General features: G+C 44.4%; 1 protein-coding gene across 16 annotated transcripts in view; it reads left to right on the top strand.

Moving 5' to 3' along the window:
• The window catches only part of DOCK7 (dedicator of cytokinesis 7), a 109828-nt gene that overhangs the window by 67462 nt on the left and 14943 nt on the right, over window positions 1-27423 (top strand). For 5 of the 16 annotated variants that reach the window (XM_061469612.1, XM_061469610.1, XM_061469609.1 and 2 more), the window contains exons 21-42: window positions 1115-1279; window positions 2203-2372; window positions 6271-6363; window positions 7560-7649; window positions 8645-8740; window positions 8847-8987; window positions 9137-9250; window positions 10242-10412; window positions 11149-11288; window positions 14815-14984; window positions 15719-15873; window positions 16770-16952; window positions 17416-17551; window positions 18294-18390; window positions 18830-18847; window positions 20726-20822; window positions 21636-21770; window positions 22460-22612; window positions 23819-23977; window positions 24235-24335; window positions 25845-26037; window positions 27050-27193. In XM_061469612.1, coding sequence (XP_061325596.1) covers window positions 1115-1279; window positions 2203-2372; window positions 6271-6363; window positions 7560-7649; window positions 8645-8740; window positions 8847-8987; window positions 9137-9250; window positions 10242-10412; window positions 11149-11288; window positions 14815-14984; window positions 15719-15873; window positions 16770-16952; window positions 17416-17551; window positions 18294-18390; window positions 18830-18847; window positions 20726-20822; window positions 21636-21770; window positions 22460-22612; window positions 23819-23977; window positions 24235-24335; window positions 25845-26037; window positions 27050-27193 — 2921 coding nt within the window. The remainder of the gene's footprint in view (window positions 1-1114; window positions 1280-2202; window positions 2373-6270; window positions 6364-7559; window positions 7650-8644; window positions 8741-8846; window positions 8988-9136; window positions 9251-10241; window positions 10413-11148; window positions 11289-14814; window positions 14985-15718; window positions 15874-16769; window positions 16953-17415; window positions 17552-18293; window positions 18391-18829; window positions 18848-20725; window positions 20823-21635; window positions 21771-22459; window positions 22613-23818; window positions 23978-24234; window positions 24336-25844; window positions 26038-27049; window positions 27194-27423) is intronic. The other 11 variants (XM_061469614.1, XM_061469613.1, XM_061469611.1 and 8 more) reach the window with 7 other exon arrangements.

Genomic DNA, 27423 nt, shown 5'->3' with positions numbered 1-27423 from the left:
GTCCATTTTTATGCTTTATTTTAGTGCCACTAATATACCATGTGTCTTCCAAATAAAACGTGCTGGCATCCAGATGGGTAGTGATATACACAGACGCAATATTTAATACAGAGGTTTCCAAGAATGAGTAGTAATTTGGCATTCAAGTTGAGTCCCAAAAAGGGGGCTGACTTTCATGAGTTGGATGCTCAGCAGTTTCTTAGCACTGGAGCCTGTTGAGGTGTCTCTATACTGACATTCAGAAACCAAGGATTTTGACCTTCCTGGTCAGCTTGGAAATCTTGAAGTAGGTAAGATAAGAAGATAGAGATACTGCATGTTCCTGAAGCTACTGTGGATCTGATACTGTCAGCATGAATAATCCTTCTTTGTGCTCCCTGTTAGGGGCTGTGCTGTGACAGTACAAAAAATCTCAAGTGGAAGGCAGGATTAGACCCTTGGTATCTAAAATAGTAGCTTTTTTGTAGGAAACTTGAGTTTGGACATGGTGGAATATAGGTATCTAAGACTGCTTTAAAAATAGCAATCATTTAATCTTTAATTGTTCTGCATTGGTTTAGTTTGTCTATACGGAGCATGGAGGACATTCATGCGTAGTCTATAAAAGCCTAATATTTACAGTCTCCAGCTGCTTGTTTCATCCCAAATTTATTTAGAATATTGTGTAGATTTCTGTGCTCATTTTTAGAACACTTTTCTTTTTTTCCAGAAGCAGAATGGAATTGTTCTGTTGGAGACAGTTTATATTTTGGCTAAGGTTTAAATGGAGGAAACAATTAACCGAGAAAAGCACAATAAACATCCAAGGGATATTATCCATCAGTTAAACAAGGACTTGATCTTGTTACCATTGCAGTTGATGACCAAAGTTGGGTTGATTCCAGAAAACAGGCCTAATTTCATTAAATTGGTTATTAATAGAAGTGGAGCCTTATCACTGCAACACCTGTCTTCCTGTCAAGCTGTTTATTAGACCTAGTTCAAATAGGCTCAGTTTTGATGAGGAACGCTTGCTGTAATCTAACAAGCTTCACCATTTATCCTTTAGAAGATGGACAAAATGTGCATTTAGGATTTGCTGCATTCTAACCCAAACTCCTCACATTACTTTCAGTTAACTTGGGCCAAGCATCTTTTGAAGCGATGGCATCAATCATAAACAGACTCCACAAGAACTTGGATGGAAACCAGGACCAGCATGGCAGAAACAGCCTTCTTGCTTCCTATATTTATTATGTTTTTCGCCTACCAAATACCTATCCCAACTCACCATCACCAGGTAGCTCTTTTCTTCATTCTATTTCAAGTCCCAGTGTGATAAAAGCAAGCAGAAATTGCTTGCTGGCAGGTGCTCTCGAGCTCCAGCTGCATGGCTGGTTCCCTGCCAAGCCCTCTTATTAACTTTCTTTATGATCCAGTGTAGCCATTTACAAGATGACTTTAATTACAGTTAGCCATGTCAGAGATTTAACTGTTTGATAATCTTTATCATCACTGATGAAAGACCATGAGGCTAAATTATGGCAAAAATCTGGTGGTTTAGTTTTGTTTTCTGTAGCAAGTTGCGCAGATGTGGTGCACTCTTGGCCTGTCATGTTTCCTGCTCTCCCTCACTAGTACTTTTGTACTTTTATCCAGTTCCAGCAAACATTGAAACATTGGCAAAGGAGCGTGGAATACTTGAAAATACATGACTGGGTACAGGAGGGAAAGCAATTAATTCCACCCCTGCTGAGAACAAGGGATGTATCTGCATGGGGGAAGAGGTGGTGTGAGTGACAGCCACAGAAAACAAGGCTTTGGAAGGACTGTTGTGCACAGCACTTGCTTCTTACATGGAGGGGGAAACCTCTGAGAGGTGTTGGGAAGGTTTTGTACTTAGTGCCCAGTCCTTTGGTTGTTTTCAAGTCTGAGGTCTGGAAAATATCCCTTTGGCTAAAAGCATTACCTCACACCAGCTGCCTAAATCCACAGGGAGCTTCCTGCTTCCCAGACATCAGTGGATAAAATAGTTTAATTCCATCCCTTTCTCCCTGCTACTTGCCTTGGAGAAACAGGCAGGGGAAGGCATAGGGAAGATTTCCTTATGGGCTACATCTGCTGGTTATCCAAAGGGTGTGCTGCATCAGTCAGGCATAAAGTAGCATGGGATCAAGGCTGATTGATGGTCTAACCAGGATGTTCTTCTGTACACCACCGTAGGTCCTGGTGGCCTGGGGGGATCAGTGCATTATGCCACCATGGCTCGATCTGCTGTCCGACCAGCAAGCCTTAACCTCAACCGCTCACGGAGCCTCAGCAACAGCAACCCAGATATATCTGGGACCCCCACCTCGCCGGATGATGAAGTTCGCTCCATCATTGGCAGTAAGGTAGGAGTGCAGTGCTGAGGGTCTTACAGGAACCTCAGCATCTTTTATTTACTCTTTAAAGAAATAGAAGGGAAGTGTTTGTGACATTTTCCTATGAAAAGATGTCCTACTAATGGCCCCTTCTCAGACTTCTGGCAGTTGCTGATAACACTACTGAAACTCTTGCTCCTTGAAAGTAGTTGCTGATCTCCCTAACTTGTTAGAGACCATTCTGGCAGTGTTACTTCCACAAGTGTGGTAGCTAGGGACAAAAGTCCTTCTGGACTTGTGTCCCCAAGACTAGCAGGACAAGAATGGTTTTACTGCCTCACTTCTCACATGGCCAGCAGCCATATCCTCTGACCAGCTCTGTTATTCTCCCCGAACCTCGCACCCTCTACCCTGCCACCCTGTGATCCCACTATTACCTCCCAAACCAAAACCCTTTCTTCTCCTCTGCATTCAGATCTGGCTGCTCAGATGCTTTCTCTACTACTCTTGTCCAGAGCAGGTGTCTTGCACACAGCAGGAGTATCCCTAGTCCCTGAATGGGCCAGGGAGGATTTTAGTGAGTGAGCCACAGTCCAGCCAGCTGAGCTGCAGTGTGAATTTATGGTGTGCTAAGTCTGCACCCACACTGACTCCTCACACCTAAAAGGGGTTTTCCAGTGTGGGCACATTAGTGCAGAGCACCTGAATGCTTTTATTTCAACTCTTAAGGGCACCTCCTGCAGAGGGTTTGTCCCTCTCTGGTGACTTCCAAGTACATAGGACTGCCACAGTCCCAATTTGAGCACTTCAGTTTTGTACCTAAATTAGGTAGGATGAGCTAGGGAGAATCTGCTGTTTGTAATTCCCTTCACAAACAAGCCTTAGCTTGTTCGGGGTTCTATTTTTTAATCTCCTAACTGTAATAACTTACTCTAAGAGGAGATGCGTTCCCACCTTCCAGCACAGATGAGTTGCTGAGCCCTTTCAAAGAGCAGTTCCATTCCATCCTTTGGAAGATCAGTGTGCAAGTTTGTTAATAAAACCATCATCCTGACCAGCCAGGCCTGACGCTGGTTGGTCCTGGGCTTTAGAAGAGCAAGAAAAGCATAGTTTCAGAAAGAAGCTACCTATTTAAAATGAGTAACAACATAATTTGCTGACCAGATAAGAGGCTGAAGCAGTTTGGGTAGGCAAATCATTACTTTTACATCAAAGTCTGGACTTAAAAGTCTTAAAATGTTTTAAAGACCACTTCAGTATCTTGCTAATTAAACAAGCCTGACCTTTTGTGAAATGCCATAAGCACTAATGTGCGTATGGCATTTACACAGGCTATCAGAAGTTTAATATGTGCTGGCTCAGTGAATAATGTCACAGTACAAAATGAAGAGAGATTTTCTTCTAGGGATGTACTCCAGGCTTTAAACTAAAACCTCTTCTTTGCGTAATTGTTGAGGGAAAAGTTTCCTTTATGGTAGCCTGAGCACCAGAAATTAAACTCAGTCTGACTCTACGGACTTATGGTTGAATAGAATTATTTCAGCTGGGTAATAGAAAAGACACTTCTTGATATGTTAATATGAGTAAAAAGATGTAAAAATTCCTATTCTGTTTTTCCAAGTAGTGGCTGAAGCACATATGCCATAAGAATTCTGTAAGAATTGGGAACCTGCACTTCAAAAGAGAATCTATCAGGGAAGGCTTTCTACTTGAGAAAACCCCAAAGACTCTTTTGTTGTTTGATGGAAGGTTTCAGAATCCAGTTCTGTTGTAATGTAAGGTATTTATAGGGTTGGTGTCTGTGCTTTGAGTCTCCCTTTTATCAGCTTCTTACTTGATTTTGAAAAGTGAAATAGTGATCCCCTGTACAGGATAGGGAAGATTTCTGTTACTTATTTTGCCTTCATTTGTGAATTGAAGCCACATAGATTTTATTCCCTACTAACACGAATTTAAGTGTCTAAAAAGACCTATGGTGAGATTTTATGCTTTGAGTGTTCCTGCAGTGCTGGAGATGTGCTGGAAAGACAGGAAAAGATAGTGGAGTTTCATTGCTGCAGCAGTGGATTGTCACAGATGTCTGCTGTGTTCCTGCACAGATCCAGCTGCAGGTTGAACCCCAGAGGTAGAAGAGAATTTAATAGCACTTTTGTGAACTGTTGAGTGACTCTGCCAAGCAATAAGAAGCTCTTGTGCTCTTTTATTTGCCAAAGAGGAAAGAATCTTTTCCTTTTCCGATGTTTACAACATGACTTGTGCTTCTGCAAACACAGTCTATGTGTACCTTTATCCTCAGAACCTAAGTGATGTGATTAGAAACCCTGTGAGCAGAAATGTGAGTGTGAGAAAGGCGTTTTCAGAGTCAGACTTGATATTACAAAACATGAGCTTAGTTCAGCATTCTGCAAAGTCCTTTCGACTTTAATTCACTGTGAGCAAAATAAAACATGTTTATGGGTCTGAGCAGGGCAGAAAGCTTTGATTTATTCCTTCCAAAAAGTAATTGAGATTAAAGCACTCTCCTTATATGTGTTCAGTATTTTTTTTATTGGACATCTTAAGCAAAATTACAGCATCGCTGTACTCTATGCATAGGGGATAGCTCAGTGGATTAATGGTTTGCATCCCAGGTTACAGCCCTCACACTGGGCTCAACCTTGAGATGGATTTTTCTTTGCAGCGAGAAATAGATTGTTAGGCTTGGTGGACTTTGCAGCAGATGATAAGCACTGTGATGAAATGGGCTGCATCTTTGCTTCAGGCATTGGGAAAAAGCCCTGAGTGGGCACAGGAACTACGATGAAAGCTCTCACTCATGTGAGAGTTGAAACAAAGCTGTGGAATTTATAAGGAATTGATATTCAGTTGTGGCATTGCAAAACTGCCTCCGTCAGAGCTGGTTCCTGGAACCAGGAAAGTCCACTGCATCCTGCTGAATGGTCCTGACTTTGGAGCAGCCTGCGTGACAACATGTGATAGAATCCCAGACTGGTTTGGGTTGGAAGGGACCTTAAAGCTCATCCAGTTCCAACCCCCTAACACGAGCAGGGACACCTTCCACTAGAGCAGCTTGCTCCAAGCCCCTGTGTCCAACCTGGCTTAAACAATTTACCTTTAAATTTGAACTTTTCTTCTTCTTGAGTGTGTTGAGAGAAAAGGGAAGCACAAAGAGAGGAGGGATCCACAGTAATTTTGCCCATACGATCCATTGCAGGAGTAGAACTTGGAATACAAACTAGATTGGGCTTTTAAAAAGGAGGATGATTTGTCAGGTAGTTTGCTTGGCAAAACAGGTTGGTTCCAGAAAAGGTATGTTCTCTTTCGTGTATTGGCCACACTGCCCAGAGAAAATACCCAGTGTCCATGTGCAGTGTTGTTCACAGGGTTATTCTACCAGCAATGCTGGGTTTTTATTCCATGAGCAGGAATCCCTGTGAGAGCTGCCACTCATTCTCTTCAAAGTTTCTCAGCATTTCCATAAGAGTTGTAGAGCTTATAAACTGTAGCAAGCAGTGCACCCTAAAAGTGCTGGAAACCTCAGAGAGCATCCTTTGTGGTATTCACATCTGTGCACCAGTTTTCCTCAGCCAGCCTGTATATCCAGGCTGGCTCCATCTCCTGCAGTGAATGGGTTTAATCTGATAAGAGTAGGGTTTCATGAGGAAGATATGTCAGGCATTACAGAGAGGGCAGGTTGGACCAGAGCTGTCAACAGTGTATATGTGTGTGATGAGATATAAAATAATCCTCTGGACTAAGACGTCTCCACTGACACCTGAGAATTCAGGCTGCTTTAACAGTGCTAACTGATGATGTGTTTGTAGTGCACCCGGTTTGATTGCTTTTAAGGACTGAGCTTTGAGTACTGTATGGCATGCAACATGTAATATTTCTTTCCTTTCCCAACTGCTTTCTATTACATGCCCAGGGTTTAGACCGCTCCAATTCCTGGGTAAACACTGGTGGTCCAAAAGCAGCCCCATGGGGATCCAACCCCAGCCCAAGTGCAGAGTCAACACAGGTGGTGTCTTCGGTAGAGGTTTTTCTGGCTTTGTTCTCCCTGATGTTTCCCTGTAGAATATCCTCCTTTTGGTGTTTACTCCCATTTTGGTGGTTTGGTGCCTTTTTGTTGTTTTGTTCTGAATTATTTCTTTATTCCTTGGAAACTTTGTGAGTTTTCTTTTCTAATTTAGCATCTTCTCCCCCACCACCTCCCCACACTGCATGAAAACCCTCCAAACGCGTGGACGTGTCCCCTTCTTTCATTTCAGTGGTTGCTGGTCTGTGAAATGTAAATGCTGTGACTGCTTTTCTTTTCTTTTCTCTCTCTAACACTAGTTTCAGCTTCAGGTGGAGCACATTTCTAAGTGGGAACATTAATCACAGCTTCATAGTTTTGTCCATGTTTGCCATTTCTTTTGATGTTGCAAACCATTTTGCCATTCTCATCGAGCATTTAGTCTCCATCGTCAAGTGATCCTTCATGACTGTTTGAGTGGAATATTGTTAAGCCAAAACTGATTGCCACATGTAAAATTCTCTCTTCAAACACGTAAATCTGAATGATGCAGCCAGTGACGTGCTAGGGCCGATTGTATCTGTTCTGTGTTGCAAAGTATGAAAACTTTATAGCAGCTTCAGTCAGAAGGAGTTATTTAGCCCCCATTTGCCTGCTGCTTTCCACTGCATGGTTGCCTTGAACGTACCTCTCAACTGTACCTCCTTTCAAGTGCATCAGAGTCCCAGAAATACTTAGTCTGAGTCCGCATGCACCCGTGGCAAATTATTTCTATCAGAAAGAGAACCTCGGTGATTTCCTTATTCCCTGTGCCATGGCGTACATCCCCATGTGCTTGGTCTCTGGTAGCTTGAGAGGTATGGACTGAAATTACAAGTTTTACCTCCTTGACGTATGCATGCTGATAAAATGCAATGATGAAAAAGTTTCATGCTTTGCAGCATTAAGTGTCTTTGTGCATAAGAACATGCAGTTACTTAAATAGCCTGTATGTCTTGAAACAGTGGAAAGTACTGTGGTTTTGTTCAAACCAAATCTGTACATTAATAAGTGTTTGAGAATGCATAAAAAGATGTAAAGGCAGTAAAAGCCTACAGTTGGAACAGTATTTTTGTAAACGTACGTTGTCCTTGAGCTGCAAAACCCATCCACAGCAAACTTTAATGTCCTGTCATCATTCATTCATCTCCACTCCGTAGGCTACGGATCGAAGTTGTAATCGTATGTCTTCGCACACTGAGACGTCAAGTTTCTTACAAACATTAACAGGACGGTTACCAACTAAAAAGGTAGATTTCAGTGAAGACCATTGATCTTGTGGGGCAGGGAGGTCAAGCCATTCTGAAAACATGATGCAATCTACTCTTTCATTTATAGCCTGTTTTTTTCCGAGGTCATTAGGAACGGCTGTTGCTTAGCACCTCCGAATATCCAGGCTGTAGTGAATATGAAGTATTGTGACAGAGCCGAAGTGGGAAGAATAAAATGATCAGGAGTAGCTTGTCTGATTTAATGGCCATAGTGTTTGGAGCCGGTTTATTACTGGCTTTCAAAAAATATGAATAGCACTGTCTAGACATGTAAATGACACATTCTTGTGTGCAAAATCATAATGGGATGGCTAGCGTTACGGACGTGTGCTGAACTCGGGTACGCAGGCGTTAATCCAGCGAGTGAATGGGAGTTCCTTTCAAAGCGCACTCCCTTGCAGGAGATGAGATCCTACTAAACAATGTCAGAAAGGCAAATTGCCTGACTTGGGTAATGAAAATGTAATCAAACATCCGGCCTGCGGGTTGCTCTTCCTAAGAAAAGGAATCCAAAAGCTGTTTCTTTGCCCCACGTTTCTTTCTTGCTGTTTAAGTCCTTTCTCACAGTAAATATACATCTTTATACAAATTGCTTTATATGTCCGCTTTTTACTCCTTTTTCCTGCAAAAATCAGACCAGGCAGAAAGGTAGAATTTTCAACTAAACTAATTCGAGCACCAAACTTTTTGGTTTTTTTTTGGGGGGGGTGGCGGAAGATTCTTTTGACACTCAAAATTCAATTTCGGAGCAAGATGCTGTGAAACGTTTCTCTCATCCCATATCATCACATCATCCTTCATTGTTAGTTGGGGATTTCTTTAAGGGATGCCACCACTGCTGTCACGTTCCCAGTTATTTTGCTTAACCTCATTGTTTGCCATCCTTGCCATGGATCGTGCTCCCATTTCTCATGCGGATTGTTTTGTGAGCTGGTGTCGAGGCTCGGGCTAACTCTGGATTTGAACCTCTGTAGCTTTTTCACGAGGAGCTGGCCTTACAATGGGTTGTGTGCAGCGGGAGTGTGCGGGAGGCAGCCCTGCAGCAAGCCTGGTTCTTCTTCGAGCTGATGGTGAGCAACCTGGAAACACCTTGCTTATCGTTGTCTCACAGTTCCTAGTTTAAACCACAGACAGCAGCAACTGCGAGTGACTTGGCTGTAATTTATGTCTCTATAGGTGAAGAGCATGGTGCATCATTTGTATTTTGCTGACAAACTGGATGCGCCAAGAAAGAATCGTTTTCCTGAGCGTTTCATGGATGATGTAACTGCTTTGGTCAGCACAATTGCCGGTGATATAGTCTCTCGGTTTCAGAAGGTAATGGCAAAGAATTAAACTGAACTGAGCTCGATCAGAGCTGAGGCTCCACACCTCCCGTGTGTTCGCTGGTGCCTACACCACGAATTGAAAATACACAGCGTGCTCGTCTTCAGTTTCTGTCCCATTTTCCTCTTCCTTCTCTCTAGGATACAGAAATGGTCGAAAGGCTCAACACCAGTCTGGCATTTTTCCTCAATGACCTGTTGTCTATCATGGACAGAGGATTTGTTTTCGCTCTTATTAAGACCTGCTACAAACAGGTGAATGCAGATAAATATTACGACTTCACTGCGAACCGTAGCCTAGTGTATTATTCTACCTTTCTTTGGACAGACAGTGAAGTATGGACACAGAATTCTGCTGTTGAGGTCTTTTTAGAGCTAGCAAGGCATTCTCAGTGGTGATTTAGAGTTTAAGCCTTTCTGATTACTCTCTTAAAAGTGAATTAGGAGTAACTCCCTTGCGCGAATGGACGTGCAGCAGGAAGGAAGAGTTATTCCCTCTGCTCACCGTGTTCAGAGTAATTGCATCAAAAGATGCAGGAGGTTTTGTGAGAGAGCTCAGACTGTCCTGGTTTGTCAGTGAGTCTTCCAAGGACACATTGACCCTGTGTGATGATACTGAGCACCAAGCTCCCCTTCCATCCTTCTGAAGATGCAAGGTCTCCCCCCCGCCCTGCAGCGAGAAGGAGGGTCCTATGTTGCTTGTTAGGAAACTTGCAGTGTTGTGGCAGGGAAATCACCCTGAACCACAGTGTGTCATTTGACTGCAAACATCTGTGCTGACACTGTGTACAAAGGAGATGACCAGGTATCAGGAGCTTAGGCTTAGAGTCTATAACACTATATAAGGGGCAAGAACAGCAACAGCATATATTTGAGCTCTGTTGCTTACTGTGTATTAGCCAACCTGCATCTTTGACCTGTTAATGCATCACAGTGTGGTCCTGCTTCTCACAGCTCCCTACTGAAGTCAATAGGATGTGGATATCATACGTGAAGTACCTAGTTCTTCTTTTGCTTATAGAAGTACAGCTGTTATATACATCTTGTATTGATATATGTCTGGCATTGACTGGGATGTTGATGTCTCCTGCACACAGAGGTTTAATCTGTAGCACAAAGAAGTGATGTGGATGTGACCATTTAATGGTATCAAGCTCTTCAGTTCTGCCTTTGGGGAGCAGTGGTGGGACGGGGGGGCTCGTGCTGCGTTTGGAGCTAACTGCAGTTGTATGGGCTAAACTTGCAGGTGTCTTCAAAGCTGTATTCCTTAACAAATCCAAGTAACCTGGCATCTTTGAGGCTGGACTTCCTTCGCATCATTTGCAGCCATGAACACTACGTCACCTTGAATTTACCCTGCAGCTTGCTCACACCACCTGCATCTCCATCACCATCTGTGTCTTCAGCAACCTCTCAGGTACGCTGCGTTGAGGATCCTTTGTGGAAATGCAAGCTGAGCTTTGCTCTGGCACTTAAATCGTTGTTGTATCACCTCTATTTTCAGTCTCTGCTTGCTAATATTTTTCTTTAAATGTTTATTTAGAAATTACTTCTTCCTGACACACAGGTTTTGACTCCTTTTATTATTGTAAAAAGAATGCCCATGTCACTGTCCCTGTATCACACTGTTCTTAGGGACTGTGCTCATGGACAAGCACATGAGCATAAATGAGCCATTAAAGAAGATGCTTTGTCCATTGTTACCCTTTTCTTACAACACAAGGGTCTTTCTAGCATACTGAAACTTAGTTGTAGCCTGCTGAGGAGAAGTCATTTGAATTAGCAAGTGTGTTACTTGAGTGGATCAATTAGTTGCAAAATCACGTAAATGAAATCAAATTAAACCTTCTTTAGCCTGAATAAGAGCATCCCTCCTAAGTTAAAAGTTTAATCCACTTTTAAAGGTTATTTGGCTTAACTCCCTTCAGGCCTGCTCCATGGGTGGGAAAGCAATAGCAACAAACAGAATTAATAGAAGAGTTAGTGAGCTCAGATGTAGTGTAAGTAGATGTGCCTGGATCCAAACAAAAAAGGGAGTCTATGTGAGGTTGTCTTTCATTCTGCATACTGCTTCTAATGTGTTTCATAAGCTTTGACTGCGTGTTCTGAGGGGCCTCGTTGTGCAACCTCTGAAACTTGATTTCTTTTCACAGAGCTCTGGGTTCTCCACAAATGTCCAAGACCAGAAGATTGCCAATATGTTTGAACTGTCTGTGCCTTTCCGCCAGCAGCATTACTTGGCCGGGCTTGTGTTAACAGAACTTGCTGTCATTTTAGATCCTGATGCAGAAGGGTAAATCTTTACAGTTTGTTTTATCTTTTCCCAGCAGTTTTCTGTCATTCCAAGCAAATGGTGGATGAGAAGCAAGTTCTGGCATGGCCAGAACTGAGTTAAATTCGTGAGCTGAGGGCATAAGAAACCAGCTCCTGAAGAGTCCTCTTTCCCCCTGTTCCTCCTGTTCGTTGCTTCCTTAGCCCTGCCTCTGTAAACATAATTTCAGTCACATTTTTCCAGCTGAGAAGAAGGGAAAGAGGTTCCTACTTGGAGCCCCCAGCTGACACATGGGCACTGCTGGAGCTCATAAGAGGAAAATAGCTTTTCTCAATTATAGCAAGAAAATAGTTGTCAACATTTAGGAAGCCTCTGTTGCTGGTGCTTTTAAATGTTGCAATGTATTTTGCCTGTGGTCTTCCCAGCTCTTTTTAAACATAAATTATGCACTGATGAGGCCCCTGTAGATTACATAAATAGACAAATAGAGTCAAGCATGCGGAGTTTGTCAGTGACTTGCCTGGCTTGCACAGCAAACAATTTTCTGAAGTAGGAGTGTAGCCTGTAGTCCTGCCATCGAGGCTGTTACTTGTGTTATTTAGGGCTGTATTCTGCCTTGCCTCTTTAAAATGGGTTCCAATGGAAATTATTGATTGCTTCCACAGGCCTAAGTTCTCTCAGAGGCATTTTTCTCAAGGTAGACTCAGAAACACGAGCCGAGTCGACAAAGGCTAATGATTCATGGTTAATTCTGCCCCTTTAGCAAGAGGTCTCAGGAGTTAAACATTCGTTCTGTTTCCTCTTGGAGAAGAAAGTGATGCCATAAATTAGAATATTTTCTTTATATGTACATAGCACACTGCAGTCCCATTTGTTTGCCCTGAAATGGAAAAGGCAGCAAATCTTTACCCATATACGCTGTCTGCAGAAATGCTTTTTGTAGCATCGGAGCATCCTGCTTGCTGGATAGAAATCAGGTCCTGTCTCTGACTATATCCGCCTTTGTTCTTCACAAACCTTCTGTTCTACCTGCCTCTTGAGCTCTCTCACCTTGCTATTCTCAGTGCTTAAGCTTGGGCCAGGTCAGTAATCCCTGCCCAGCTGCACAAAGGAGTTACCAGTGATCTTGCCGGTGTCCACTGGGGAGACAGGTCCTCTCTCAAACCTTATCGAGACAGAAAAAACCCTTTATGCCAGTTCAGCTCTGGAGATACGTTTTGATCAAAGCTCCTTAATTGTAGTGGAGGTTTATACCAGTATTGCATTTGGGTTTTAATGTTTTCCACAGTGACTTGTAGTTTGCAGTTAGTTAGCTGTTCTCAGGCTTCATCCTTCTGCATTTGCCCTTGTAGATCCGCTGTATAAAGTAAGCCAGTCTGTTCAGATCTGCTTTTCCTTTGTATATGAAGACTTCTAACAATCATAAAGTATCATCAGCAGGTTATTATTAGAGGGTTCAGACGTGCCTCCCATTAAAATGTTTTGGCCGTCATTGGAAGAAGTTCAGCATCATTCCCCGTTGCATTATGCTACAGCAGGACAGGAGAGGGATGTCCAGCTGGTTGCTTATTGTGTTAGAGCTTTACCTTAAGCCTTAAATGTGTTCCGTCCTTGCTCTTTTTGCCCCGTTAGCAAATGATGTTAGATTCTAGGTCACCCATCTTATAAGAACTCCTTGGACTGAGTTGGACAGAAATGCCTGCAGTGCCCAGGTGGTGTGTTAGATGGATCCCTCTGTGCTAGGAGCAGTACAGTATCACAGTATGCTGTGGTCCTCCTCCAGAGCACTCACAGTCTAAAAGCCAATACAACATGCAGATGAAGGAAGCCAGCTGAATGTGACCATTCCAGAGAGTGAGTCCAAGCAGGTAGACCCTCAGCAAGTTGTCTCTGCAAACAATGCTGTGTGACCGGGTTATTAACTCGTGTTGCTCATTTCATAGTGCCCGGATTGCCCACATTGACCGATGTTACTGGACAGAAGTGGGAAGATCAGTATTTGGCTCTCAGTATTCAGTGACAAAAGTCAGTTTCCCAAAAGTGTGTGCTGTTGACACAAATCCAGGCTGGGGCTGGGATTACAGAGGGGATGGTTGAAGGGCACCAAGATCAATTCATTGCATTATCAGCCAGAAAGGTTAGTGGGCCGTATTTCCTCCTCTTCGCTATGGATCGATCCACCACAGTACCTACTGTGTTCTGGAAAAGTGAAAAGGAAAACCATGTAGCCCTAGGTTTGAATTACACTGCTTTCTTTGGATGTGCTTTCCCTACATGCAGTTCTGTGGCCTGCAGGATCATTTCCCTTGAACTGTTAGAAACACAGCGTAGGTGCCACTCCTCCAAACTAATGCAAAGACTTTTCTTTGTCCTTAATCTGAAGGAACTAGTCACTTAAATAAGCATTTCCTTCCTCATTGTTAAGGGTCTCACTAATTACACACACAAGCAATTGTAGGATCTCATTATGGCTTGATTGAAATACCCAGGAAAGACATGTAGCTGCAAGTAGCTAATGTCCTCCTAACCCATACTGCTACCTTTTAAATCATTTTAAACCTTCAACAATCCAGTCAAAGCCTCTCCTCATTTTTTAACCAGAACTCAACTCTACTTTCCACGTAAACTGGATACTGCCTGAAATTCAGCACTTGTTTTAATACCTCAGGTCTGAACATTGGAGCTTATGTTTTGCTAATGCATAACATATGAGCTTCCTTGGCTGCTTCATGTATGGGGTAAAGTTGTCTTCTTGGCCTGGTTTGCCTCCAGAAGCAAATAGCTGCCCAGATACCTGCTGTTTGCTCTGAGGGAGTTTTGCCTCGGTGTTGGCTGAGGGAATTGAAATGAGCAGAGTGAGTTCTTGAGAGAGTATGGGGAGTTTTGGTTGTCAGGGCATGAATGGGCTCACACAGGGTGTCCTGCAAAAGGGGATGGTGCTTGGGCCCTGCCATCGTTTGCATCTTCATAATGAGGAAGGCCATTTCTTGCTGGTTTTCCTTCTACTGCTTGATTCTGTTGTCACTTTTTACGCAGGCTGATGGATCATCAGTCTGCTGTTTTGATGGAGTAATTGCATGGGGGTCAGGGAACTGAAATAGGAGCTTCCTGACCATTCACTAAAAGTAATATTCTGCCTTAGAAGGGCTTTTCTGTCTGTAAATGGTGTTAAAAAGAAGCAAAAAACCCCACAACAAATAGTTTCACTAAACCCACTCTCCTCTCAAGTTTCTCTCGCTGTTTTCCATGTTCCCTGGTGGTCTTTAGTAGACTCGATAATTCAGCGTAGCAGTAGCTGGGGCTTTGGTTTTGTATAGGAGATATCAGAGTGTTCACATTCTGCAAGGTATTTGGGTACATTTTATATGGCCTTTTTAGCATTTGTAAACTACACAGGCGATCCAAAACCACGTGTCCTGGCAGCTTACCTGGAGTTAAAAATAAAACCCAGGGTTTTCTTCTTCAGAAAAAGAAGCCCCTTAGTTACAAAGTATAGTTTGCTTTGAAGGTATTAACTAATCTGTGTGACCCAACTCTCGTTTACCAGTTTGTTTGGATTGCATAAGAAGGTCATCAATATGGTACACAACTTACTGTCCAGTCACGACTCGGATCCGCGGTACGCTGACCCCCAGGTAAAGGCCCGGGTGGCAATGCTGTATCTACCTCTGATCGGCGTGATCATGGAGACCGTGCCTCAGCTTTATGACTTTACAGGTATTTTGTGTTCTCTGATTTGAATGTGGGTTCATCTGCTCGCTTGATTTAAGTGTTTGGGTTCTGAAATTGAAGTACAAACCCCTTTGCTGTTGGATGAGATTGTGTCTGTTTCTGAATTATAACTTTGACGTGTTTTCTTATCTAATTCCTAAGAAACGTTTCCTATCTATTTCCTAAACTGCACTTGGACAATGCATCTTCCATGAGTGTTAGTGCTCAACATCCGCATTTGCCCACTTGTTTGCAGGAATTGAAAGCTAGCAATTCATTTTAGTCTAAATCTGGCTGGCTACTCTGTATGTGTAGCCAGCTGCCCTCTATGTCTCACCAGCTTAAAAAGCCACCCCACATACTGTACAATTCCCATAACAATTCCAAAGGATAAGCAGAGTTCCTCGTCCTCCTTAGCATGTGCTCTGTCAGCAGATCATTTCAGGGGTGCTTTACAAAGTGTCCTGAAGAGCAGCAGAGGTGAGTTACTACAAATCAGGGCAGGGGGTCCAGCCTGGAATAGTTTGGAATTTATAGTTGTCTCCTACATCCTTTGAGTTTAATGTCACAATAAAGATGCAAGAAGAGAGTGTTCAAAGGGACAAAAGGTCTATTTTGAGAAGGGTTCTAGATACTAAGGTTGTGTAAGTGGCATTTGAAAACTGTTGTTTGCTTTGTGTGACCTCCACTATCAGTCCTCTTGAGTTTGGGATTGACCAGATGCCCACATTTCTTGACAGAGAGCCACAATCAGCGAGGGAGGCCGAGCTGCGTCGCTGTCGATGATTATGAGAATGAAGGTGGAAGCATGATAAGCCAGACAGTTGCCATGGCCATTGCAGGAACGTCGGTGCCTCAGCTCACCCGGCCCAGCAGTTTCCTGCTCACCTCATCGGTACAAAGCCACCTCTCCCTATTCCTTGACCCTCAGTCTGTGTCAACAGGCAAATATTTACACATGCAGGTCCCGTGGGGCTGATCAGTGAGTGGTAGGGCCTTGTATCAGCGTGCAGCTGGGTGTTACACAAGGAGGCTGGGGATGAATGGCAAGGGGAAAAAGTCACGTTTGCGCGTTGTTGTGCCAGTTTCAGAGAGGATTTAAGGAATGCCAAGGAGAGATAAAACTCAGCAAACCTCTGAAACTGGAAGAATTCTCTTCTCTGATAAAGATTCCCTCATTGTGAAACAATCCAGTAGAAGCTCTGTGAAGCGAAATGGTCATTATTAACTCTTAAGTCCTGAGCAGAAATTCCTACCACATCCAAATCCCACCTAGTTGAAGACATCAGTGGGCTCTTTCCCCTGTTTTCCGCACTGGGAGGAAATCCTCCTGATCCTGATAGCAGACAGGCCCTTCCATTTCTCTCTCCTCCTCCCTTTACTCCTGCATCAGAACTCCATTTTGATGGTTCTTATGACACCCTGATACATACATGGGATAATGAATGGAGCCCCTTTGCTTAATTGTTAATCTGCCAGGAGCTGTTAAAGGCATCTTGAGGGAAGTGGGTATTTGCTGCGTGAAGAGAAACACATTCATGTAACTGGTTCAAACTGCTGCTTCGCTCTTGTGGCTTGGCTATCTGTGGCTGTTGGGCCCCACTGAGCTGTTGGGTTGAGAAAGAGAAATGTGTTTCTCCTGCTTCTCAGTGAAAAACATCTGTTCACCTTCTGTTCCTATCTGGTAATGGTTTAGGCTGGGGTGGTAGCAGGTGTAGAACCTTTTAGTGGTGATCGAAGCGTTTGGATGTGAAATACAGTGTGGCACATGTCTTGACCTGTCTGTTTTAGAGTGGCAGGCAGCACTCCACCTTCTCAACAGAGTCCAGCCGCAGCCTTCTGATCTGTCTGCTGTGGGTGCTCAAGAACGCAGATGAAAGTGTCTTGCAGAAGTGGTTCACGGACCTGTCGGTGTTGCAGCTCAATCGCCTGCTGGATTTGCTTTACCTTTGCGTATCCTGCTTTGAATACAAGGTACTGGTGTACTCTGTAACCTCCTGAAGTTCCTTCTGGGGCTTGCTGAGGACCTTTGCACTCTGATCCTTCACACGACTGCAGAAAGGCATTTCCTGCTCTCTCCTAAGTATTTCCTGCATTCAGAATCCCAAGGCTGAGCACGTCTCTGTGCAACCTCTAGCCTTATCCATGTTTACTTTTCAGCCGTGCAAGTGTCTGTGCCTTGTTTCACTTCTTAAGCGGTTTGTCGTGCTTGCCGCTCATCTGGGAACTTCTGCAGGGAAAGGGGATCATAGCTCTTGGTCATTTTGCTTGCTGTCAGCAAGAAGAGTTTCTTGTAGCAGTGCTGGAGTCTGAGTAGATCAGCTAGCTAACAACTAAACATGTATTCCCTTCTTTCTGAATGTCTTTAGGTGTTAATGTTAATAAAATGTCCCAGATTGAAAGAATCTTCCCTGATGCTCTCATTTGAAACTTGCAGGGCAAGAAAGTATTTGAAAGAATGAACAGTCTGACATTCAAGAAGTCAAAAGACATGAGAGCCAAACTTGAAGAAGCTATTTTGGGAAGTATAGGGGCAAGGCAGGAAATGGTCCGAAGAAGCAGAGGGCAGCTAGGTAAGTAAAGAAGTCTTCTTCCTTGCACCCATCTGCGGTTTGGGATACTACCCATCAAGATATTCAGGCAAAGAAGGCCCTAGAAAAAGCTGGAGTTTGGAGCATGCTTCTCTGGGGCTGCAGGATCCCTACACTTTCCCCAAGTTCCAGCTACAGGCAATTTATTTGTGACTGGATTGCTTTTGTGTACATGTGATCATACCTCATTTATGGGGTGTTCTTGCCTGAGCTTATTCCAGTGTAGCATCTTTCAAAGCCACCTTCTAGTATGTCTTGTGCAAGGATCACAGCAGAAAACAGGCTGCCTGATCTTGCTCTGAAAATACCTGGATATTCCTGCTAACTTAATGAGGCTTGAAATAGCCAGTAGTGGGGGTAACAAATACCTTCTGATGATCTCTGCTGCTCATGCTTGGGAGGAAGGATGGCACAGGGGTTAGGATAAGAATCAGAATAGCGGTTTTGTCTCCTACTCTGCCACAGGAATCCTGATACATGTATCTCCACAGCCTCTCCATTAGCTCTGTAGTAAGCTGGCATATGGATAGCTGCAAGTGAAGTTGCCTCTCATGTCACTCAGCAGTGACAGAATTAGGGGCCACGTAAACATCTTGGGTGAGTGCCACAGCCTTGGGCTCTAAGAAGTCACAGTTTGCTGTCCCTTGTGAACAGACCTAGAGTTGCTACCCATGTAAACCAAATAGGATTAGATGACCACTGTTGTTTTGATACTATCCTGCAGAGAGAAGTCCTTCTGGGAGCGCTTTTGGAAGTCAAGAGAATTTGAGATGGAGAAAGGATATGACTCACTGGCGTCAGAACACGGAAAAGCTTGACAAGTAACTCTACCTTATCTTTCTACATTAACAATGTGACAGTGCCTGTGGGAATGCTCTCCCTATAGGAGGTCAATGGCAACAGCTCACTGGGCTCTTGTGCGAGCAGGCTTGGGCCCTTGGTTGGAACAGGGCTGGCAGTGTGCAAATAGCTTTTAAGTCCAGCACTGCCCTATCTAACTCTGCTTTTCCACTGTCCCTTGTTTCCTTAGACTTTAAGATGAGATTTGAAGAGACTGAGACAATCCATTGCCTTCTTAAAACCCTGTAGTAAGCTGTAATTTAGAGGGAAGATCCATTAACAGTTTTCACAGAGAGCATATATATCTCATGTCATATTCCCTTTATTCCATAAGAGCATTCTGGAGTTCTCAAAGCTCGCTTTCCTTTCCTGTCCTAATCCATCACTTTGATTGTTTTTCCACATGTGCTGTGCTTTTAGAAGCCACAAACCAGCCAGGTACTGTAGCATTGGTGTGCAGTTCTTCTAAATTGCCATTTTGTACATCTGCAGACTCAATCATCACAGCATTGTTTGTGATGCTTGGCAGAAGTTTTCAGTGTGTGTGTGCGCAACTGATTGGAATGAGCTCTTTTTGCTTATTACACCCATTTCCCTTAAACCTCCCTCTCTTGGTGTGGTTCAGTCTGGAGGGCTCAGGAGTTGTGTTTGAGCTTTGCTGTGCACGTTTTCTGTTTCCTCAAATGGCAACCTGCAGTCGCCGTCCTCCCAGCAAAAGAATTCTTCCTAATCCTAGGAAAGCAATCTCAGCACAAAGTGAAGCTCTGAAGAAACTGGGGGATGGGGACCTCAGAGCCCAAATGGAGATCAGGCCAAATTTGACTCTTGAAGGCACCGACAGAGTACATCTTCACAGCTTCTAATGCTTTCTCCAACCCAGGAATGTAATCTCTTGTTATGTCAAGTGGTGGCTTTTTGTCCAACACTTCAGTCCTGTTAAGGCATTGAGGTGGCCAAATGACCAGTGTGTTTCAGCCTGCTAATGAAGTGTTGTAGGTATGAATTCCACAACTCCAGAGCTGTGGGCAGAGTTACACCAGATTAAAATTTGGCCTGAAGAGCTCATCTGGATCTGAGCCCCCTCCTTCCCAGAAGAACCTCAAGTACATAGTAACAGCTGTGGAATACCTTGATGCTCAAAGGATGGTGTCTCACTCCACAAAAGAATCTGCTTAGAGAACTCCACAAACCTGCTTTTTAACCCATACTTGCTCACTGCGACCTCGGTCCATCCCACTCCACTCCTGTGGCACCGCAAGTCTGTCCTGCGTGCATAGGTAGAGTCTGGCCCTTTGAAGTCTAACAAGGAAGACTTCACACCAAGGATTGTGCACAACTAATTGCAGGTGGTATTGGTTTATGCAGATGGTGTTGTTTTATGTAGGGTCAGGCCTCAAATCTTCATATTCTGGAGCCTGAAGAGTACATCATGAGTGTCTGGCCCGGCTCCCAGAGGAAGCAGAGTGTGGCAGGGGAGGGTTGCTGCAGTACAGATCCAAGAGCTGAGTCATCTGCCATCCCCTTGGTGGTGTATTTTGCTTGATTTGATCAGTTCCTGCTGCTCACACTCCTGCTGTGATTTGGCCTGGCAGGAGCCTGATGGAAAGGACATCTCTGGTAGGGCAGGCTGTAGTTGGTCTCTTCAGATACACTACTGGATCTTTGCCACATGCAGCACATCGTTGCGGCTGAATTCCTGGGGCTACTGGTGTGACTGGGTGTATGAACTTTGTAGTCTTTCCAGGAAAGTGAGTGCCTGGCACTGAACAGCAACACCCTGTCATTTTTCTTGGAGAGGAAGATACTTTTCAAGTACTGTAATGTAATATAGCTTGAATGGACAAAGATTGCACCCTCACGATATGCACTCTGTGCTACAACCAGTCTAGCTGCTGGGCTCCACAGTGCAAGATATACCAGCTCGTGTAGCACCACCATGTGTCCATAGCCTATAACATGAAGCTGTGTGTTCTGTTCCTGATTGTGCTCTTGCATGCCTAACGATGCTACTAAACCAGTTTTGAGTTGGACTTTGATTCTAAACTGTTGTTGTGTCCCTGGGAGAGTAAGGAAGTGTTGGAAATAGTGTGATCTCTCCTAGCATGGTGAACGTAACTCCTGTCTAAGTTTGTATATGTAAAGAAACAAGTCTTTCTTCCTGTCCTCTTAATGGATGCATTGTAGTGTTGTCCAGTAATAAATATCCAAGTTGGAACTGGGAGTTTCCTGCTAATGAGAAGATGGTTTTTGAGAGGAGAAGATGGAGATCTACTTCTTAAACAGAAAGTAATTTTATTCCTTTCTTCTCTCAATTAGATCAAGGGCAGAGATAGAACACGAGGCACTTATCGATGGGAATCTTGCAACAGAAGCCAATCTGATTATTTTGGATACACTAGAGATAGTTGTACAGGTAAGGATGATAAGAAATAAGAGATACAACAGCATTACTGTCACCTGGCCAGGCAGCAGGTTGTTAAATCAAACCTTCCTGCTGCTCTTAACTCCCTGAATGCTGTCAGAACTGGGCAGCTCCCCTAATGCCTCTCTTAATCCTCAGCCTGTAACAGTCTGGTTTTACATTGCAGTAGCTTCCTTCAGCTTTTTGGAAGTTGTTCCCTTTTTGTAGTATAAGAAGTGGTTGTTCAAGAACTCAGTAACAAACTGCAAAAATATCCAAGTCCTGCCCTATTCTCACCAACTCCTGTAGGTCTTCCCAAATCTGCTTCAAGTCACCAGGTTCCAGGTCAGCCTCCTGTATCTGTACTTACTCTGCGCAGTGCAGGGAAGCTTCCAGGTACCTTAGTCTGTGTGCACAAGTGAGCAAGGACACGTGGTACTTTTGTCCCCTGCTTTCTGTACAAATGGAACCAGGGCACGGGCTGGAAGCAGGCAGCAGCAGACTTATCAGATCCACCTCTGGGCTGCAGAGAGACCCAGGAATCCCAAGGGTTGCACCTGGATAATCCATCTAGAGATCAGCTACAGAACAAGGTCCTCAAAGGTCAGAGCCTCATCAGGTAGACGCATTCCTCAGGCATGGGTCAGGTATTTATTACCTGGGGGCTGATTCAGTAATGTGACTGTTTTGTAGGCCCATCTAAGTGGGTAATTTCTCCATGCCAAAGGGCTTTTCAGCAGGGTTGTTCTCTTCCTTTCTCTTACACACAGACACACAGGAGAGGTTAATTTTTGCTCATGTAACTCGATTTCCTTTTGCCTGCAGACCGTTTCTGTGACAGAATCCAAAGAGAGCATCCTCGGTGGGGTGCTGAAGGTGCTTCTGCACAGCATGGCCTGCAACCAAAGTGCACTTTATCTCCAGCACTGCTTCGCCACACAGAGGGCTTTGGTTTCAAAGGTGAATTTCTGGTGGATGCTATAATATATCCAGAACAGCACAGATGGAGGATGGGACTGTTTTCCTTTGCTTTGGGGTCATTTCACTAATTGTTTGTTATTTTGTGCAGTATTGACTCTTAGGAAGTGTGGTCTGGGGGTTGATAAAGCCTGGCTGCTTTTCATGATCAGTACCTGTATTTATGCACTTTGGGTTTGACTGCACACAAAGGTACAGTTCACACAGCCCACATGCGGTGGGGGTTCCTGCTCTCCAGCAGTCAGTGGGCACAGGCACTGAGCCAGTCAGGAACACGAAGCACAAGTGGAATTTGAGCTGTAAAAATATCACTTCAAATGGATTTGTTTTCCTGGGCCTGTAATTTAAACCGTTTCCCAGTTTCTGTAGGAATACCAAGTTTTAAACCTGAGGAACTGATATAAATGGGTCTAAAGGTGTAGATATAGGAGCAAGTTATGGGGGTAGGTGAAAGGAGTTGCCTTCCAGTGCTGCCAGCAAGTCTGCTTTGCCTTACTATATTTTACAGTACAGTGAAATGATCAGTGAAATCAGCATCATTCCCCCAAAACAAAGGGGATTGGAATTCCTCTAATGCCAGTGCATGCTCGTTGCTGAGGCTTGCCCTGGCCTATTTGAGTGCTTATTTCTGCCTGTCCAAGCACTCGTTTTCTCCTGTGCTGTTTTTCCAGTTCCCTGAGCTGCTGTTTGAAGAAGAGACTGAGCAATGTGCAGATCTGTGCCTGAGGCTCCTGAGACACTGTAGCAGCAGTATCAGCACCATACGGTCGCATGCAAGTGCCTCTCTGTATCTTCTTATGAGGCAAAACTTTGAGATTGGGAACGTGAGTATGCTGCTGCACTTTGGTTGGTTGGTACATGTAAACGGGTTGGGAATGCTGGATGGAGCTCTGTGTATTCCTGTGGGAGAAAGGCTCTTGGGGGGTTTACCACTGAAACAAGCATGACATGCAGAGGGAAGAGAAGCATGCAGCAGTGACATGGCTTTGCCTTGCTCCTGGACTTGCAGCACCTCACACTGCTGGTCAGTGCATAGCAGCAGGAATATCCAGTCACCAGTGTCAAAGTTTAAGCTGTATGCCTGGAACCTGTATGCCTGGAATCTCTTAGCAGGCAAACTGCCTCTCATATTGGTTTATAGAAGGATGTGGAGCCCTGCCTGGAGCATCCACTGCCAGAGTTCCCAAATCTGTCAGTTTGGAAGGTTTTCATGCTCTCTACATTGGACAGTTTGCACTCAAAGGGCTGTTCAGAGAAGCTCCCCTCTGCCTTGCTTTCACACACCTCTAGGTGAGAGCAGAAATAGTCACATAGCCCTTCTTGTGCCATAGCTGGTGTGTGTGTCCTTTCTGAAAGGGCTGTGTCAGTGGACATGAGTTAGCAGTGCTGGGATTCTGTTTTCATTCAGGTCTTACCTCTGATTACATCTTAGCTTGACTCACCCATGTGTGCTTTGAATTAGGAAGAAGATTTCCAGCCTTAACTCCTCCCATTGGTATTTTGCAGGCATAATTGTAGCTACGTATCACAAAGTGCTCCTCCAGACACCTTTGTTTAAACTGCTTTGGTTACAATCCCCCACAGGGAGTAGTGGAACTGGAGGGACCCACTGTATCTGGGCCCTGGGACTGTTGGTCAGTTGACAGCAGTGAGTTAACAGTGACTCCAGTTTTTAGGCTAGACCAAACCAAAAGCAACTGTTTGGAGTGAAGGTTGTATCACGAGAGAGAGATGAGCATCATCTTCTTCAGGGTATGTGAGAGGAGAGCATGCAAAAGGAGAGAAGACTGGAACTATTGCAGGAGAACCTTCAGCTAGAACTAAATAATGCTGTGATGAGATTGTGAAGTTCGACAACACCAGAGGTTTAGTGTAATCACTGCTCTGAGACAGCCCTTTCTCACTTCAGTGTTCTGTTTTGCATCAGGTGTCTGTCAGGGGGAGGATACAATAACGAGAGCACTGATATTGCAGCAGAGCACTGCAGTACCTCTGGGTTCTTGAATGCCATAACAATACCTCTGTTGCAGAACTTTGCCAGGGTGAAAATGCAGGTGACCATGTCTCTCTCATCCCTGGTGGGGACATCCCAGAACTTCAATGAAGAGTTTTTGCGACGTTCCCTGAAGACTATTTTGACATATGCTGAAGAAGATCTGGAACTCAGGGAGACCACATTTCCTGATCAGGTAAAAGAAATACCACAAGAGAAGGAATGTGTCGTTCATTGATAGCCTGTCCTTAAACCTCCATCTAGAGCTGGAATTTACATGCATTCCCTGAAGGTGATTATTTAAATCACCTGAGTACATAAACCCCAGGTCCGTGTTTAATTCTGACAACAAGATGCAAACAGACCAATGTTCAGAGTGACTGTGGTCCTTAACACAGCAGTGGGTAGCTCGATTCCCATTGCCAGCTCATTACAGCAGTATGTTTTTTACAGGTCCAGGATCTAGTGTTCAACCTCCATATGATCCTTTCTGACACAGTTAAAATGAAGGAGCACCAGGAAGATCCAGAAATGCTGATTGACCTGATGTACAGGTAGAGTCTGTAGCCATTGCACTGTAGGGACAGTAGATGTCAGTGCTCCACATGGTGTTAGAACAAAGTGTAGTATCTACTGCACCTCCTGTATTTAGAGTGTGAGGTATTGTATTGCTGTGAACTTGGATTGCTTGGGGTTTATTAGCAATTCCTTCACTTTGAACTAAAGTCCTGTTTTAAACTGCTTGCTGTGATTCCCATTTTACCCAAAAACAACGCAGCTACTTGCTCTTTGGTTTTGTATTCAGATGTTGCATATTTGAGCACTCAGATTTTGGAGCAGTTCTGAGTCTCAGTGCTCGTGGACCAATAGGTACGTGTCTGTTGTGTTTGACTGTGATGTTAATAGGTTTTGGTTGGCACTTATGGAGCTTATCGTGAATAAAAGTAGTTTCCATCGCCCAGCAGTCCCTAACAACCTTATCCTTTATGTGAGTGTCCTGGGTTCAGCTGTAACAGGCATTTTTCCTCTTCCTAGTAGCTGGTGCAGTGCTGTGTTTGTGCTTTAGTCTGGGAACAATACTGAAACTCTCCCTGCTTGCAGCAGGGAAAACTTAAGGATCTTCCAGCACCTGCTTGCCCACAAGGCTTTTTCGGTGGTTGTAGTGGTTTAAGCCCAGCCAGCAAGAAGGTACCACTCAGCTGCTTGCTCACTTCCCCCTTCCTCCCCTCAATAGGATGGGGAGGAGAATCAGAAAAAAAGGTAAAAACCTATGGTTTGAGATCAGAACACTTTAATAATTGAAAGAAAAGTAAAATATAATACTAAATAACATCAACGGGAAATAGAGATTGAGAGGAAGGAACAAACACCACCACCCCAAAAAAACCCTCAAGTGGTGCCCAAAACAGTTGCTTTGTACTGGGCATGACGTTCCATGGTATGGAATATCCCTTTGGCTAGTTTGGGTCATCCATCCCAGCTTTTTGTGCCTCTCCTCACTGGCAGAGCATGAGACTGAAAAGTCCTTGATCAGGGTAAGTGCTACTGAGCAACAACTAAACCTGTGTTTATCAGCATTGTTCTCATACTAAAGCCTAAACACAGCTGCTAGGAAGAAAGTTCACTCTATCCGAGCTGAAGTCAGGAAACTGGTGTTACATATAAAGGTCTCCATATGCAAAAGGTAATCCAGAGCCACGTTAAGGTCCCAACTACCACACTGCATGGTGTTGCAATGGTCCTGAAGGCTTCTTAGAAAGCAGGAGAGGTTTTGTCATAAGCAACCAGGCAATTCTGCTCTGATTGTCCAACACCTTTGGCTTACTATCAGTATTCAAGTGAAATATGGTCAAGAGCTTCAGCAAGTTACCCATAAAAACATTCTGGCATCACAGGGTGGCTGCAGTTGCCCATCATTGACTGATTTAGGAATCTGTATAGGGCAACTTTCTATCTATATAGCTGCATATCTCATGTATTTCTAGATATCCAACCATGGAAGGTGGTTGTTGTTTAAGCAGAAGTAACTACATACTAATCACAGAGGTTTTCTTTTCAATTAGGATTGCAAAGGGCTATCAGAATTCCCCTGACCTGCGCCTCACGTGGCTGCAGAACATGGCTGGGAAGCACTCCGAGAGGAGCAACCACGCTGAATCAGCCCAGTGCCTGGTCCACTCTGCAGCCTTGGTGGCTGAATACCTGAGCATGCTGGAAGACCGAAAATACCTCCCTGTAGGGTGTGTTACATTTCAGGTGGGAATTATCCTCCGTATTGGACAATTGGGTTTTGTCATCTGCAGCTGAGACACACAATATGCCCCATGTTCCTGTGCCCATGTACTCGTGCTGCAGTGGATTTGTTCTGGAAGAATGCGTTACAACAGCCTCTGAAAAACTTCATTATGCTTGAGGAGGCCATGGAGATGCTGCGAGGGCTGGAGCAGCTCTGCTCTGGAGCCAGGCTGAGAGAGCTGGGCTGGGGCAGCCTGGAGAAGAGAAGGCTCCTGAAGGGGAGACCTGAGAGCAGCTCCAGTGCCTGAAGGGGCTGCAGGAAAGCTGGAGAGGGGCTTGGGACAAGGGCCTGTAGGGACAGGCCAAGGGGAATGGCTTTAAGCTGCCAGAGGGGAGACTGAGATGAGCTCTTAGGCAGAAGCTCTTCCCTGTGAGGGTGCTGAGGTGCTGGCACAGGGTGCCCAGAGAAGCTGTGGCTGCCCCATCCCTGGCAGTGTTCAAGGCCAGGTTGGACACAGGGGCTTGGAGCAAGCTGCTCCAGTGGAAGGTGTCCCTGCCCGTGGCAGGGGTTGGAGCTGGAGGAGCTTTAAGGTCCCTTCCAACACAAACCATTCCAGGATTCTATGAAGACTGTCTTGGTTCCCTCAGATCTTTACATCCATAGGCTGAGTGAATGCAGTTATTTTTATTTTTCCATTTAAGTCATGGGTTTTTAATAACCTCTTTGATCTAGCCAGTGCATAGTGGGTGCAGTTGATGAAAATGGTTCTTGTGACTAGTAATCTTAAGCACGTCAATACTGAGCAGAGCAAACAAGCACGCACTTAGCTTTGAGTGGTTTTAGGTGGACTGGTCCAGTTAGCTTAAGCATGTGCTGAAGTACCGTACTGGTTCAGAAGGAAATTAAACAAATGCTATGAAAACTTCCTCTAAAAATGTTCAGACTGGTTTTCAAAGTATTGAAAAGTATTGAAAGTACTGAAAGTGTTGAATGTTGTTTAAATTAGTAAAACTATTTTCTCTGTCTCCTTAGAACATATCTTCCAATGTTCTGGAAGAGTCGGCTGTTTCTGATGATGTTGTATCACCAGATGAAGAAGGTATCTGCTCTGGAAAGTATTTCACAGAAGCTGGTCTGGTGGGATTGCTGGAACAGGCTGCAGCATCTTTCTCCATGGTAGAAGACTTTAATTTCTTTATGTGTTTTCTTCAGCAGTCTTACACTGCTGGGCAGCATGAAGTAAAATGTTTTCTCTATGAGACTGTGTAATACTATTGTGAGCGCTTCAGTCTGATGGAGCCTTTGAGTTTTAGTTGTTCAAGACAGCCCAGTTTGCCCTCTGGAGTAACTGTGCAAGGAGTGGGATCTGGGACCGAGAGGCCTTTGTGTGTTTCCAGTGTCTTTCA

This window comes from Pezoporus flaviventris, unplaced genomic scaffold (assembly GCF_033815535.1).
Source record: "Pezoporus flaviventris isolate CSIRO_AGI_PZ_B2104156 unplaced genomic scaffold, CSIRO_AGI_Pfla_v1 ptg000059l, whole genome shotgun sequence".
Lineage (NCBI taxonomy): Eukaryota > Metazoa > Chordata > Aves > Psittaciformes > Psittacidae > Pezoporus > Pezoporus flaviventris.
This window is presented reverse-complemented; position numbering and strand designations above follow the sequence as displayed.